The sequence below is a fragment of the Tachysurus vachellii genome, chromosome 6, assembly GCF_030014155.1.
Source record: "Tachysurus vachellii isolate PV-2020 chromosome 6, HZAU_Pvac_v1, whole genome shotgun sequence".
Lineage (NCBI taxonomy): Eukaryota > Metazoa > Chordata > Actinopteri > Siluriformes > Bagridae > Tachysurus > Tachysurus vachellii.
In genome coordinates this window covers 8,269,372-8,287,235 of record NC_083465.1, presented here as the reverse complement: position 1 = coordinate 8,287,235, position 17,864 = coordinate 8,269,372, and the positions used below count along the sequence as shown (strand labels likewise).

Below are 17,864 nucleotides of genomic sequence, written 5' to 3'. Positions count from 1 at the left end.
ATTATCTTTAATAGTGTAAGGGTGGTCAACATTAGTGTGCATAGCAGTATTTGTAAGTGTGGTCATTAAAATGGAGCATTCCATTTGAAGCAAGCACGCAGAGAAATTGCCACATATGAGCAAGCATATCAGTTCTGCAAGCCCTGAGACATGCACAATTTCTTTATTCTTAATTGGCACTGTCTACACTTTCCATCTGTCACATGACACCTTTTGCTCATTTTTAATGGCCAGTGATCAATCCCTGATTCTGCTCTGCATGCTCATGTCTGCCACAATCACAGTCTCCATTAAAAATGCTGTTTAAATTCCATCATATTTTAAACAGAAAATTCAGCATAAGCAGTCTATTGCTAGCAGCACACACCAACCACCAACAAAAAAAGGAGTTAAATAAAAGCTCTGGCCTATCCAAGGGGACTTGGGGCACAAGGTGGGGTGGAAAGTTTCCGGTAAATTTCCAGAAACTTTCCACCGGAACGTAATCTGAAATCGGAATTTTGTAAATATTCCAAATTGGAAACTTTATGGGAATTATTTGGAAATATAGGGAAATTTATATAAACTATATCGTATACAAAGTTAAATAAACATTTTGTTTGGTCATAAGAAGACATACATGCATGATAATACAAATTTTAAAAATGACATCTTGACTGATTTAATTGTAAGTAGAACTTTAATTGATTCTTTCATTGAGTAACACAAAAGCATAATAAAAATTATTATGCTTGTAATAAACATAATAAACTTAATAATTGTAATAAACATATTTCCCTATAATTGCTGTAAAATGAAAGCATTCACCACCCTTGCCCTTCTAAAAAAGTCCCAATCAAAATGTAAGAAGCATTGAAGCATTTTTCCTCAAGCTTATTAGGTCTCTGGTTTCGGCATTTTTCCTCTCAATCCTTTCAGGTCTCAATGGCTTCTTCCTGGACCTCAACATCCTCCATGTCCACTTCCCCAACATCTGACTTATCTTCATCTTCGGTGTCACTGTTTAGCCTTGTTGAGGATGGCTCTTTTTCAGGCTCAAAGAGTTGTAGGTTTGCCCGGATGGCCACAGGTTTTTCAACCCTTGCATTTGTGAACCTGTTGCGAACCTTTGTGTGTGTGTTCCCAAACAGTGACCAGTTATGCTCAGAGGTTGCAGATGTTGGTGGGATTTGAAGGATGATAGAGGCAGCCGGTGCAAGGGTCTCAGAGCCACAAAGTCTCTTCCACCAGGTAGATGCAGGTATATGCTGGCAAGACTGCCATATCCCATCCCCTTCCCAAAGGCCTTGTTTGGTACGGTACTTTGCCAGACTGCTAAGAACCTTGCCTTTATCAAGACCCAGATGGTGAGACATGGCAGTTATGACCGTGTGAGCACTGCAGATCTCTTCAGCAGAGAGTATGATTTTCTCACATTTTGGGTGCAGCATGTATGCTGCTGCGTGTATTGGCTTTATGCAGAACTCTTGGCTCTTCTCCATTAATTTGACCACTGCAGTTTCCTCTGCTTGGAGCAGCAGGGAAGCAGGTAGGACAGTGTGAATTTCTTGTTTGAGCTCAGCAAACATGTATTTAACATCTGACAAGATGGCATTATCACCTTTAATCATGGCAATAGCTGCTGCTATTGGATGGATGATTCTCGGGCTGCTGGCCACCCTTTCCCAGAACACATCATCCAACAGGATTATTTTGATGGGACTTTCAATGGCTGCAGTCTGGGATATGGCCATCTCTTGCAAAGACCCCTTCCCCTCTAGCAGACTGTCATACATGATGACAACCCCACCCCATCGAGTGATGCTGGGGAGCTTCAGTGTGGTGTTCTTGTTTTTTTTTCTTTTTGCTTTGAGAAGAAGATTGCTGAAGCTACCTGTTTGCCTTTCACATATTTCACTACTTGTTTTGCTGTTTTGTACAGTGTGTCCATTGTCTTGAGTGTCATGATGTCGTTAAGGAGAAGATTAACAGTATGGGCAGCACAGCCAATTGTTATGTGAGTGTATGTCTCCTCCATGTGATGTCCAAGCAACCTTCATGTTCGCAGTATTGTCAGTTACTAGTCCAAAAACCTTCTCAGGTCCAAGGTAATGTAGAGTCCTGTGTGTCTGTTGTCCTTTGTGTTTGTGCTCTTATAGAATACTGGTTGAGGGGTGGTGATGTAGTTGATAATTCCTTGCCCCTGGACATTCTACCGCCTATCAGAGATGACTCAATTGCAATTTGCTTTGTCAAAGTCTGTTGAACTCAGTTTCCAGCAAATGAGTTGATAAAGCATGTCTGGTGGGAGGTGTGTATGTGGGGCGAAGAACATTCAGAAATCTCCTCCAGTAGACATTGGCTGTGAGCATCAGATGTGAGCCATTATCACTTTTTATCAGTTTAAGACATCTTGCTGAATAAAAGTATTAATTTCTTTAAAAAAAAAAGAAGGAAAGAACAAAAAAGACCCCAAAACTTGGAACGGTAGTGTGTATTGTTACAAAAGATTTATATTTTAAATAAATTATTTGTTTTAATAAATCTGTTTATTTTTAACTTTTTATTCATCAAAGAATCCTGATACTTGCACTCAACAAACTTGGATTTATTTGATCAAAAAACCTTCAGAAAGCCTTCTAATATGAATGATTTCTAAGGATTTTTGATCAAATAAATGCAGGCTTGATGAGCATAAGAGACTTCTTTCAAAAACATTAAAAATAGTAATGTGTCCAAACTTTTGGGTGGTACAGTAATTCTGTATGATAACAGAAAACAGGCAGAAAGAGCATCACAGCTTGAGCTAGCTATATGACAGAGAGCCTCATAAATTTTCAGTGAAACAGTGTTAGCTTAAATTTAGATATCTGATTTACTAGCTAGCTAGCTACTGTATAAACACATTTTGGTATTTGCTGGTTAAACTATAATACCATAGATCAAATATATTTATCCAAGTTTTATAATCAAAACTTACTTGACTTGATGTAGTCCTTGGGCTCAAATGCAGCAAGTGTGGCTTCTGTGGTAGTCAAGGCCTAGAAAATGGAGGGGAATCCATGACCGAGGAATGCAGAAATCTTGAAATGCATAAAATCTTGTTTTAAACAAAATTATGCGTCAAGATTTTTCTAAAACTACATTCAAGTTCCTTGTTATAGGCAACTTTTTTTTTTTTTTTTAATTAATTAAAGTTAAAGTTTCCAGCCTTGAAAATTCCCAGAATTTTGCAACGTTATCTCCCGTACACATTAATGCACCCATTCATGCACTACACGATTTAGAGATGCCAATCAGCCACATTGCATGTCTTTGGACTGGGGAGGAATCTGAGGTATGCTGTATTACACAAAATGTTTTGTGTAATACAGCATTTTTAAAAAGTCAATTCTGTAGCTGTCTTGTTTTAAGTGAATTGCTCCAATTTTTGTCAGTAATAGGAGTTCTATGCTGAGCATCACTTCTTTTCTGTTAGAACACAATTACTACACAATGCAAGCTTTAGATGACAAAAAGTTGCACATACATTTTTATCTAGAATAAAGTATGCAGTAGTTTGCATACCAATCCTCATAAACCTGTAATAGTCTTAAAGAATATTATGCACAAAGGCTATATCCAGTATAAACTGTTATCAGCAGAAATGATTACTGTAGCCTTATAGAGTTATAGAGTCACTTATAAAGTTATAAGGAGAAATATTTAGTGCACAGTTTTTTCATACAGCTGCTCAAATATTTTTATTCAAATATGTCATGGTGGAAGACAAAAGGTGTTTAATTGGTAACATTTAAACAATTATGCTATAGTTAATAACTTTGGATACATAAAAAGCCTGGGTGATGACATTCATATCGTTATGCTTGAAGTTTGGCACATCAAAGTTTGTGTTGGAAGCAGGAAATTTGGCCAAGTATAAAGATAAATATGACTATAAATGTGACCGGGTCAGAGTACCTTCAAAATTGCAGGCTGGTGTTCTCAGTACAACATGGCGCAACATGAAAGGGTACGAGGAAACCGAGTTAACTGAATGAACAATATTTTTAATGAGAATAACAATTTCACATTTCAACTGGGGTATGTATTCAGGAGCCGACAAGTTATAGCAAACAGCCAAAATAACAAACAGAAACAACTAATTCTTGTACCCTTTAAATTCCCTACATTGCTAACAAAAATACAATTACATCCCTAACTCGGTTTTTTTTTTTTTCAAACAAAAATGGCATCGGTCTCCCTATCTCCCCAATAATACTATGTACAAATATTTACAGGTTAGCTAATAAATAGTTAAAAGTCCAAACAGGGGCAATCCAGAATCAAAGTCAAAAGAACAGGCAGTAGTTAGCATTAAAAGGAATGGCTAAACACACTAATACAACAGACAACTCTCAACCAACATTAACACAGAACACTAAATAGCAGGAAGCGAGTAGCACAAACACAGCAAGTGAGCAAGAAAAGCTAATGCAGGAAGAGGTGGTGGAGGCTTTATAGGCAGCAGGGAGTCAGCTGACCAGGCAGTTCCTGGCACCAGTTAAACTTCAGGAACCAATTGGTGTTCATCCTGCACAGAAACATAGACACCTTCCAAAACAGAAAACACACAAATAAAAGGGACGTAACTCTCTCTATATATATAACTCTATATAGATTAGTTAGCCTGTTCCAGAAGCAGCTCTGCATGCTCAAGACATAAAGCTACCTCCATATCCGCCACTGTTCTTATGCTCGTGACATCGATGTGAATGTTATTGTAGTCATGCGAGGACTTTTGTCAAGTTCACCATGATTATATTGGTCATGCTTGTTATATCTTGGTTAGTTAGCTTTTGTGTTGTTTAATTAAAGAATGGACACACTGGAATCTTGCATTTGGGACTGTTCTTATTACTCTGGGCAGACGAGCCGCAGGTGGAAATATAAATTGAAAGGCCACTTCAGAGATCAGATGCTGAAGAGCCTTCCAATCCTGAATAATGCCACACTGTGATTAAATTGATCACTTTTTCAACTGTACATTGGTAGTAGTTGCTGGGGATTACAGTTCACGAGCCAAATTTCCTCAGCCGACTTACGTAGTTCAGTACCTGCTGGGATTTCCTCGGGAGCTGCTAAGTGTTGAGACCAGGTGAAGTACACACTGCTGTAGGTTCTGAGGAATTTAAAGGTTTTCACCTGCTCCACCTCTGTCTTACTGAAGTGGATTGGAGTGTGCTGCTCCTTCAGAGGATCAGTAATCATCTCCTTGATCTTGTCTGCATTTAAGGAGAGATTATGTTCCTGACACTAGGCCATCAGTCCAGCTACCTCTCTTCTGTATGATGTCTACACTCTACCAGTGATCTTTCCAATGACTGTGGTGTAATCCATGAACTTTTTGATCCTGGTGTTGGTTTGGTAGGCCATGTAGTCATAGGTAAAGAGGGAGTACAGCTGCATGCTCAGGAAACGGCTTTTGAGGGGTGCCTGTGCTCACAGTTCTGATGCCTGATTTCCAGTTTCTTACTCTGTCAGTCTACTTAGTCTACTTAGTGTCTGAGTGTATCTGGGTATGAGGAGATTTATGGAGAGCCACTCGAAAAAGAGGCTCATCTGGGAGTGTGGCATTAGTAATAATAGCTTTCTGGCTCCTCTGGCTGCTAGTATTTGGTGATGTGCTGCTAGCCTTACCACATGCTCCAGTAGTCTGCAGTGGTGTTAGGTTTCTCCAGCCTTGGTCTGTATTGTCTCTTGGCTGGTCTAATTGATTTGCATAGGTAGTATCTCGCCGTAATTTCTCAATGCCACCTGAGATAAATGAAGTGATGTGAGTACAGCCTGTACCTCACAGTTGATCCAAGGGTTATAATTAGGATAGGTTTTACAGTGTTTTTTTAATGATGTTACATCTGCAGCATTCTCCTCCAAGTCCACAGTACCCTCTCAGAGCATCAGTTTTAAACACACCAGAGTTTATACTTTTAAAGCAGCTCTGAAGCACAAGTCAAGTCAAAAAGCTTTTCTTGACATTTCAACCATATATAGCTGATGCAATACATAGTGAAATGAGACAGTGTTTCTCTAGGACTATGGTGCTACATAAAACAGCACAGAGCTACATAAAGCAACAGAGATCTAAGGACTTAAAAGTAAGTTGTCCTAGCCACATAACGTGCATTGTCTGCAACCTTGTGCAACCAGTATGAGACAAATCACTGCAAGACAAATACACAAAATACACTTTTAACTAGTGTGCATACTGTATATTATACAGTACTTTGTGCAAAAATATGGGATTATATGAAGTGCAGGTTCTAGTAAACATATACAGATGTCACTCCCCTCAATGTTACCTGATGTTAGCAACCTTAAAGGTAGGAAGCAAACATTTCCATGCTGATCCACCAATTCCAAGACTCCTGAGGGTGGACAAGAGAGACTTAACTGTATCAAAGGCCCTGAAAGGTCGAGGTGGATGAGCACAGATGACCGCTTGGCTGATCTAGCAGCATGTAGTTTCTCAGAGTCAGCCAAAAGGGCAGACTCTGTGGAATGTGCTGCTTTAAAGTCAGACTGGTTAGGATTTTGGAGGTTGTTCTGCAAGAGCTAGGTAGACATTTGATGTTTGGGATCGTTTGATTGTGGTGATTAAGGGCAGACAAGGTCTTGTTTAATGGTCTGGCTCATAGTGAAAGGGAGTGGATCCAGTGGGCAGGTCGAAGGATTTTAAGCGTGAATGAGTTGCAAAATCTCCTCAAAAAAATGTGACAATGAGTTGGTTAATACTGGCTGTGAAACTGCCTATGAAATTTGTAGTCGGGGCAGAAGTGAAGGTCTGGCAGATTCTCTTAATCTTCTTGTTGTAAAAGGAAGCAAAGTCTTCAGCAGGCAGGGAGGATGAAGCCGGTGAAGTTGGGGGATTAAGTAGTGAAGAGAAAATGCTGTGGAGAAGTCTTTAATGGAGCGTGTGATGGCAATGAAGAAAGGTAAGCATATCAACATGCTGCAGCATGGACAACGTGCTGTTGTGGTATGCCAGCTCGATCTTGCAATGTACACATGCCACAGCGTTTTCTTTACTTTTCAATTTGAAAACCTTCGACATTTTCTGTCGTTTTCTCCTGTTTGTTTCTTCTCTTTGCTCATTGCCATTGTTATTGCGCCCTTCCATTTTGCAGCCCACACTAGCACGCGCCCGCGCCCTCAAATCAAAAGACCGCTAACCGTCTCCTTCCAAGCCTAAAAACTCAAGAAAGCTATTTTATAATATGTCATCATTTAATTTTTTTAAATTGATTATCTACTGTGTATCAGAGATGTTAGAAAAAGATTGTGAACCTCTAGCATTGAAATTTAATTTCAAGGTCAAATTATGGTCCATCTGATTTCAGTTAATGGGATGACCGTCAGGTCTCTGTAAGTGCCCTGTTTTATTTAAAGAACAGAGATATATCAAAGTCTGATAGTCATGACACGTGCTTGTGGAAGTGGATCATGGCAAAAACAAGGAAGATTTCTGAGGAGGAAAGAGTTATTGTTGCTCATCAGGCTGGAAAAGGATGCAAAATCATGTCTAAAGTGTTTGGACTCCACAAAGGCAGATTCTGTACAATTGGAGGAAATTTAAGCTGATTTAAAATGATTTAAGTGATTAACCAACAAAGATCACTTCAAAAGCAAGATGTATAATAGTCTCTTGGGTCAGAAAGGAACCCAGGGCAACTTCTGAGGCTAATGTTTGAGTCCTACATCAGGTGAACACTGAACAACCTTGGTGTGCATGGCAGAGAAGCAAGGAGAAAGGCACTTCTCTCCAAGAAGAACACTGCTGCCCATGAAGTTTGCTAAAGATCATGAGGACAAGCCAGAGGACTACTGGAAAAATATGTGGAGGAATGAGACCAAAATTTTGGTTTAAAATGAGAAGCGTTTTATTTGGAGAAAGGAAAATAATGAATTCCAGCTTAAGAATCTTATACCATCTGTGAAACATGGTGGCGGTGGAGGTAGTATCATGCTTTGGACCTATATTGCTACATCTGGGTCAGGACAGCTTGCCATCATTGATGGAACAATGAATTAAAAATTATACCAGAAAATTCTAAAGGAAAATGGCAGGACATCTGTCCATGAGCTGAATCCCAAGAAAAGATTGGGTCATATACCAAGACAAGGACACAAGCACCCAAGTATGTCTACCAAAGAATGATTAATGAGGAACAAAGATAATGTTTTGGAAATGGCCAAGTCAATGTCCTAACTTTAATACAAAAGGAAAGATGTGGAAGGACATGATGCAAGCAATTCATTGGAGGACACCCATATATACAGTATATCCCAATAGCCCATTGTTGAAGCTTATACTGAAATCAAAGGTTCACATACTTTTGCAAATCACAGATATGTAATGCTGGATAATTTTTCTCAATTTCTGGCTCATTTGTTTGATTATGTTCACTTTGTTTACTTTCAGAACTTGTAAGAAAATCTGATGTTTTGGGTCATATTTATGCAGAAATATAAGAATTTCTAAAGGGTACACAAAATTTCAAGCAACAATGTGTATTACGAGGTCAGAGTGAGAGAAGATGGAACACAGCAAAAAAAGAAAAAAAAAATACTTATGCCTGACAAAATCTTCTGAATTCATGTAGACGAAGCCTAAAAGCTTCAAAGCTATTTTATAACATCTTACCATTGATTTGAGTTAAAATTGATTTATCTATGGTGTATCAGAGATGTTATAGAGATGTTTTTGCAGAGAAATGTTTTGGCAGGCTTCGTAGTGTGCCATTCTGGCAAATTTTGGCATTCCTGTGCTATCTGAGGTTTCTCAAGGTGTATTTGAATAATTCTGGTAGCAACATAAAGGTAACTCTGGAGGCCAGAGTAAAAGAAGGTGGGAAAAGAAAAATAAAGAAATTTCCAGTTTTGTCAACTTTAAAACTTGACAGTTTGCAAACTGGCATTTATCAGACGCACACTGGTTATTACAGTGTCCACCACAGAGTGCGTCTGATAAATCCACACTGCCATTTTGGTTGTAATCCACTACAGCATCAGGAACCTGGTTATCCCTCATCTGCCATGCTTCTGCCTGCTTTACTTTGCATTTGACAGTTTTTCTACTTAAGGCTTCATGCACTGTAGAGCACAATGTAACATGAAGTGTTCATCCATTCCACAAAAAGTAAATTGTCTTGTCTAATGAATCCCTAGATCTCATTTGCTGTATTTTCTGGAAAACCAATGTGGCTTTTCAGTGTGGTCCCACAACAATCTTTTTGATTTTGAATTCTGAAAGAGAACGAGGCTGGTGTAAAAATTGTCCAGAAACAATGTGTAGCCAGTACAGAGCCTTTGATGCCACCATCCCCTCATCAAAGCAAATTTTTAAGTAAGGATTAAAATAAGCCTTCCAGGTGGTCAAAATCTCTCTCTGTATAAAGTAGCCACTTTTGTGTCCAGCAGCTTTCAGTATATTCACCTTCCTCAAGGCTCTCCTGACATCACATTCCATGGTTCGTGTAGTGTTCTGTAATTTAAATTACATTCTATTCTTTAGCTTGGTGGCTAGTGCTAGTTCAGTCATTAATGTGAATACTAGAACATTCTTAGAAGGTACTTCAGTTCTTTACCAGAGCAATTTTAGCATCAGTGTCATCAGTGAGCATATTATAGTACTCAGCCCTCTCCACATGCTCCTGACGTCATATACTTGTTCCTAGTTGTAGACAGCTGTGCAAGTCTTGATCCCTTTTATGATTTGCCACCAATGCAACCCATTGCCAATATTTTCCACTATTTTGAGATATACATGTTTGGGTTGTTGAGTATGGTTCATTGAGTCTGGTGCCGTAAGTAAAAAGATAAATGGAACGTTACTTTGCAAGCCATTTACAATTAGGGTCAATTTACAATTTTTGTAAAGGGGCGGAAAGTTTCCGGTAAATTTCCCGAAACTTTCCATGGGAACTTAATCTGGGGAATTTTGGGAATATGCCAAATTGGAAACTTTACGGGATTTATGGGAATTTACGGGAATTTATGGGAATTATTTGGAAATATAAGGAAATGTATATAAACTATATCATATACAAACATAAATAAACATTTTGATTGGTCATAAGCAGACATACATGCAAGGTAATACAAATTTTAAAAATGACGTCTTGACTGATTTAATTGTAAGTAGAATTTTAATTGATTATTTCATTAAGTAACACAAAAGCATAATAAACATTATTATGCTTATAATAAACATAATAAACTTAATAATTGTAATAAACATATTTCCCTATCATTGCTGTAAAATGAAAGCACCCCCCACCCTTGCACTTCTAAAAAAGTCCCAATCAAAATGTAAAATGAAGCATTTGTTCTCAAGCTTATTAGGTCTCTGCTTCTGTGGTAGTCAATGCCTGGAAAATGGAGGTGAATCCCCCCCTTAAGTGATATATGGAGGATGTTTTTTTAATTTCAGGGGGAGTGAGTGTGTGAGGGGGGTCATCACATAATCTGTGCATGTGGTAACACTCCTAATTTTACTGCTTATTAAGAGTTAGTAAGGTAGTTATTAAGTTTAGGTATTGGGTACAATTAAGAATGTAGAATAAGGTAATGCAGAATAAGGCATTAATATGTGCTTAATAAGTACTAATAAATAGCCAATATTCTATTAATATTCATGATAATAAGCAACTATTTAAATGACCCTAAAATAGTGTTACTGTGCATGTTATGTAAGAATGCAAGCACATGCAGGGGGTTTGGCCTCAATGGCGCTCCAGTAAGCAGTGTGCTGTGTGCAAGTGACCGAGGAATTCAGGGTACAGATTCAACTTAAACTGCATTAAATCTTGTTGTTTTAAACAAAATTATGCTTCAAGATTTTTTTTAACTACATTTAAGTTCCTTGTTATAGGCAACTCTGAATTTTTTTTAAATTCCCAGTTTATTCCCATATATTCCCGTTAATTCCCATGGAAAGTTTCCAGCCTTGAAAATTCCCGGAATTTTGCAACCCTATTTTCAATACAGGGTTTGAGATTTTGCAGATATGCCTCGGAGAATTGCAGATTCAGCAATCCTGAGAAAGCTTTGTGTGCAACAGTGTGAAAAGTTTTGTCTTTGATATGCTTTATAGTAATTGTCATTAAAAACTGTATGTAAGACCTTTAATCCAAATGGTAAGAGTCTATATTTAGACTTTTGTCTTTTCAAAGTGCACCCTGACTTTCAAAGCTGAATGTTTGTGTTGATAAAACGTTATGCACATGCAACTTTGACAGAGAGGAGCAATTTTTTTTTTTTTTTTTAATTTTAATTGAATTACAGTTCTTAGAAACTGCATATATTCAATCAGTAAGAGAAAGCTAGTCTTTACATGTTTGCCAATTTGGTATCCAATATTTCCATTCCTAAATAATGTACTGATCAGATCTCTAGATTGTGACTAAAATGTAAATAGGTATTTAATCAAAAAAATTATACCCTTCCCATATAGACAATGTCTTCAGTCAAATTTACAAGTTATTTTGTACCTGGGGTCAAATCTAATATTGGAGAGTTTATCACAGATGAGAAATTCATCTAATTTGCCAAACTGAGCAATAATTTGCCCCACATTTGAATATAGTCAAATTTATCTACTATTTTACACACACCTGTCACTTATTTTATATAATATAACAGCTTCCAATTAGGGAGGGTGAAGGCTTTCACATACTTCCTCTGGGATACATGAAGTCAGCCAGCCTAATTTTTTCAAACCTCTGCTCATATTGTGTAACTAAGCAGCATAGCATGCTTAGCGGAAAGTGTGATTTATAGGGAAGAGACAGTATGGCTATTCCTCCAAGAAAGTTTGGTGGAAAATTGAGAAATTTGCTTCATCAGGTTTCTAGCCATGAATGGCTATGATTTGAATAATAATCAATATGATCAGTTTCTTAGGGTGACCATATGTCCTCTTTTTCCTGAACAGTCAAGAAGCTTTTATTGTCATTTCAGCCATAGATATATATATATATATATATATATATATATATATATATATATATATATATATATATATATATATATATATATATATATATGCAGTACACAGTGAACTGAGACAACTTTTCTCCAGGACCATGGTGCTACATAAAACAGCACAGAGCTAAGCACTTAAGAAAGTTAGTCCTAGCCACATTAAGTGCATCTGTGCAACCTGGTGCAAACAGTGCAAGACAAAAGACAGTGCAGGACAAACGACAGAGCAAACAAACAATACAAGACATTACACAAAAAACAATACACAATAGCAGCGACGACCAGTATACATACTGTATGTTCTATAGGGCATGTGCAAAAATGCTGGAATGAGCACTTAATATAATAGTGCAGTTATATGAGGTATTGTAATGAATCGTGCAAAAATTGTGCAATTGACTAAAATGTACAAAACTTTCTGGGACTAAAAAAATGCATCCGGCCAGGATTCGGCTTTTTCCTTTCTACAGTCGTTGTTTATTCTATGCGTATTTGCATTACCTTCAACCTTGCATTCAACCTTCTCTTTAGGCCACGCCTTGCACAGATGATTTACAAAGAAAGTTCCTGTGTTTTTGTCTCGTTCTCCTTTCTCACAGCAAGGCATGATGGCTGTCATTATTCCCAGCTATTGAGAAGCTGCTACAGATGTTTCCAGCCTTGAAAGCATTCTTTTTGTTACAGGGAAAAAAACATGATCAAGAAGATTTTTGAAGATTAGTTCAGTGATATTTACCTCTGGCACATGCACTCAATCGTGTGTTTAATTCACACATTCAAGAGATGGAAAGGGAGAGAAATTCAATTGTGGAAGTGAAGAACATTTTGAACAAAGTCTGCACCATGCTTCTTGATCACAACCCTAAAGTTATTACTTTATCTTCCTGAAAGTCAAGGGACTAGGAATTGTAATTTTTTTTTTTTTTTACATTTTCATTATAGCAAACTAATTTTTCTTAACAAGTTCAGATGACCTTAGGTGTAAATGTGTGTACATGCAGCCAATGATGGACTGGAATCCCATTCAGGTTTTATTCCTGTTTGATTGAACTTAAAACAAAGTTAATGATTTATTAAATGTTATGATATATAAGACCTGGTTTATTTTGTTTATTTTATGAAATTTATTGTGCATTTTGCTTTTTAACAATGCCTTGTGGCATAATCAAAAATTGCTTTGTGACATGTTTTAGACCTAAAGTGGCATACAGTAAATACATTGGTTTGCAGAACCAATGGCTCATTCACATTATTGATGGTACAATACATACACAGATCCAGTGAGTTTATTTAGATTTAGAATTCAGACTAGTCTAGTCAGGTGGCTTTTACTTGAAAGTTATAGGATTTATAATGGAATTGGGAGATAATTGGCTTTTGAATTACTTGTAACATTGAAAACCTTCCCCCATCATTGATATTTCCAAGGCATTTTTGTGTTGCTGACCAACATTGGCTGTTTGTTCCATACGGGGCTTGCCACAATACTAGAATTTTGATGTGTAATACCAGTGTGTTCTGTTGGCCTGTAATGACAAAGATCTTTTGGACTAAATAAATACCACTCAGTGGAGTCATTTAAGACCCCAAGTGCATATTGTTAGCATTAAACTCTAATGTTTATAAATACAAAGCACATTATATTGGTTATTGATTTGATTTTTTTTTTTTTATGTTTGTGTGATCAGTGAAGTGCAGCTGTTTATTAGAGCCATTTAATGATGGCATATTTTATTATTCTGTTTACATATATTGTTCCATATCTCATTACAGACTCTTGAGGAGCCTGCATACCTGACTGTTGGCACTGACGTGAGTGCCAAGTACCGTGGGGCATTTTGTGAGGCCAAGATCAAGACTGCCAAGAAACTTGTCAAGGCCAAGGTAAGACAATACACTGAAAAACAGGTCTGAAATGTTACTTAATGGTAAAGGTTAAATTTATTAAAGTTAATTGACTAAAAATGCATATGAAGTGAATCCCTCTGTAGGTGAATCAAGCTTAATTAAAAATGCAAACTAAAAATTAAGTGACATTCATCATCTACAATTCAAAGATAATTTGATTAAAACAGTAAACTCTGTGTGTATTATTCACAACATAAACCTACCAACAAACACATTCAAATGATTTGAGAGAAGTTTAAAAGTAAACCTACATATAGTATTCATATAAAGTAATACTTGACAAATTTAAATGCTTCCTTGTTTAATTACTGTTTTTGCTTTAAATTAAACCCTTCATTCCTAGGCCTATTTTTGACCCTCTTGTTTGAAAACCACCTGCTCAATTTAAAACGAGTATATCTCAAATACTACAAGGTGTATGAATTCTGATATCAAAATAAAGGTAACACGTGAGATTGCTGCAGAAGTGTTATATATAAATTCAGTAACGTGATTCATGTCACATCTGACGCACAATTGAGCTCTGAAAGCAAGTCAGCACTTCCGCAAATAAAAACTGAAAACTTTGAACCAAATAAGCAAAACTGAATGATAATAAACATGTGAACATACCTTTCAGCTGATATAAGGTATTCCTGTCTAATATTTAACAGCTTTTAACCACGCTGTTTGTTGATTGTACACACACAGTGTGCTTGTGTAGTACACACAGTATTCCTTTTGCTAAGTGTTTGCAAATATTAAGAAAGCAAAAACGTTATTAAATTCTGTAGATAAGTGCATCATTGAATTTAAAATGGGATTTAAAAGTTGTTTTTTCCAAACAACGTTTGCTCGAGATTAGGGTTGCAAAATTCCGGGAATTTTCAAGGCTGGAAACTTTCCATGGGAATTAACGGGAATATATGGGAATTAATGGGAATATATGGAAATAAATTGGGAATTTTTAAAAAATGCAGAGTTGCCTATAACAAGGAACTTAAATGTAGTTTAAAAAAACATCTTGCAGCATAATTGTGTTTAAAACAATACGATTTAATGCAGTTTAAGTTGAATTTGTACCCTGAATTCCTCGGTCACTTGCACACAGCACACTACTTACTGGAGGGCCATTGAGGCCACACCCCCTGCATGTACTTGCATTCTTCCATAACATGCAGAGTAACACTTTATTTCAGGGTCATTTTAGTCTAGTTGCTTATTAGCATGAATATTAATCGAATATTGGCTATTTATTAGTACTTATTAAGCACATATTAATGCCTTATTCTGCATTGCCTTATTTTACATTCTTAATTGTACCCAATACCTAAACTTAATAACTACCTTACTAACTCTTAATAAGCAGTAAATTAGGAGGGTTACCACATGCACAGATAATTTGATGACCCTCCCCCACATACTCACTCCCCCTGAAATGATAAAAAAAAAATCCTCCATATATCAATTAAGGAGGGGGTTCACCTCCAATGGACATGGAGGATGTTGATGAGGTCCAGGAAGAAGCCATTGAGACCTGCAAGGATTGAGAGGAAAAATGCCAAAACCAGAGACCTAATAAGCTTGAGAATAAATGCTTCATTTTACATAATTGGGACTTTTTTAAAAGGGCAAGGGTGGGGGATGCTTTCATTTTACAGCAATTATAGGGAAATATGTTTATTACAATTATTACATTTATTATGTTTATTATAAGCATAATAATGTTTATTATGCTTTTGTGTTACTCAATGAAAGAATCAATTAAAGTTCTACTTACAATTAAATCAGTCAAGACGCCATTTTTAAAATTTGTATTACCTTGTATGCATGTCTGCTTATGACCAAACAAAATGTTTATTTATGTTTGTATATGATATAGTTTATATACATTTCCCTATATTTCCAAATAATTCCCATAAATTCCAATAAATTCCCGTAAAGTTTCCAATTTGGAATATTTCCAAAATTCCCCAAATTAAATTCCCGTGGAAAGTTTACGGAAATTTACTGGAAATTTACCGGAAACTTTCTGCCCCTTTGCAACCCTACTCGAGATCCCCTTGGCCGATTTGGATGTTTGACTCGCATATGGACCCAATTTCAACTAATTCAAACCAATAGTAAGGCATTAAAGTTAGTGTGTGACGGCTGATGGCCAATCACCACCCTTCGTTTGTAAGTCTCTCACAGACACAGGAACTAACTTCACAGGTTTTTTTAGCAACACAGGCATGGGATTACAAGAACTGAATAGAGTTTTATATTGGAATATGATTTATAATTCTGAAACACCAAAGGTAAGATGGTTATCACCAAGGATTATTGTTATGTCTGTGAGTTTTGATCACAGAGTGCTGATCATTATACCTTTTGGAATCTTTAGAATCTGTTTTCCGGTCAATATTCTTATGTATTTTTACTTTTCCTTTCTTTATTTCTTATCTTTCCTAATCCTTCCCTTTTTAGAAAGGTCATTTGAATTATGGGAATGGAAAGTTCCATTTATCCATTTATTTCATTATGTATCAATTTGTTTGTTTATTTATTAATTATTATTTTTTAATCCACACAGGTGACCTTCAGACCCGACTCCTCCACTGCTGAGGTGCATGATGAGCACATAAAAGGAAGTCTGAAGGTAAGATAATGTTAGAAAGTCTAAAATGTTTAGAAAAGTCTAAAAGGTACCATGTTTTTTTGTACAGAAATTATATATAGAAATAATAATTACATCTTTATTATTTATTATTAATTGATGATCTTTAGGATACAGAAAAAAGCATCAGAATGGTCCTTATTAATGCAGACAGACAAAAACAATTAAAAGGTTAGGATCCATGTGCAGGAGCTTTATTGCAAATGTCCACTATCTAGTAGAAAGCCTGTGAGATAGACCTTGTTTTAGGATATCCTAGAATTGACTGTAGGACAATCTCCTTAGATTTTTCTTTTCTCAGTCCAGGAGATATAAAAATAGTTGAAACTCAAAGTGTTAAATCGGTAAAAATAGGGAAATATCTTTCAGTCAAACTATTGATACAAAGAACAAGTATTTGCTTTATCATACTAAGAGATTTTACTTGGTAGGGAAAGGATCACACAAAGATTATCGCATTAAAAATCTACGGTTATTGATTACTATGCTGCTGTTTAAAATCAGATGGAAAAAAATCTGGAAAACAGACTGTGTGCTGGGTGATTTTGTGACCTTACTCTCGCACAGTGACTGGTGATGTACTAGATGAATGGAGATTTGTCGGTCATGATGAGTTCTGCTGTTCTCACCACTTTCTGAAGTGTTTGTGGGTGGAGCATCTGCCTTACCATACAGTGATCTATCTACACAAGACAATCTTTATGGTACCGTGGCAGAAACTGGTGAGGGTTTATGGATCAGTCTAAACTACTTCAGTTATCAAGGGAAATAGTCTCTAGTGGGCAGACCTTATGGCCATATCTTTGAGAAAGGAACAGGTTAGGTCATTGGTGAGGTGTACGTTCTTTCCACAGCAGCTCTGTTTGAGTGTGTATTCTCTTTTCTGGGAAATCCTGCGTTCCACTATTACTAATGTCAAGAAAGAGGCTGTTGTTGTGCGACCATTGTGACACATATCTGATCTTTTATGTAAGCTGCCTATCTCTGTGTTATAAGGCTCAGGATGGTTGTATTAACAGAAAGCTTGAAAATAATATCAGAGCTGGGTTTGGTAAACGGTTATACATGAGCAAGGAGTACAAGAGGGGGCAGAGTACATATCTCTATATGGCACTTGTGTTCGGAGTTAATGTAAAAGAGCTAGTAAAAGATTCTTACTAATTGGATTCTGCCTATCTGATATTTCTTTTGCAACTTATGCATTGATGCAGGGGTTTTCAATTAATATGGTACTTAACAAAACTAGGTATATCACTCAACTAGGTCATCAGCTCCCTTTCAGTCCCATTGTTTTTATTGGCAATTGCTGGTGCTT

General features: G+C 36.7%; 1 protein-coding gene across 2 annotated transcripts in view; it reads left to right on the top strand.

The window, feature by feature from the left end:
* Window positions 1–17,864, top strand: part of arid4b (AT-rich interaction domain 4B) — an 86,528-nt gene that overhangs the window by 3,796 nt on the left and 64,868 nt on the right. For both annotated transcript variants that reach the window (XM_060871999.1, XM_060872000.1), the window contains exons 3-4: window positions 13,777–13,887; window positions 16,466–16,531. In XM_060871999.1, coding sequence (XP_060727982.1) covers window positions 13,777–13,887; window positions 16,466–16,531 — 177 coding nt within the window. The remainder of the gene's footprint in view (window positions 1–13,776; window positions 13,888–16,465; window positions 16,532–17,864) is intronic.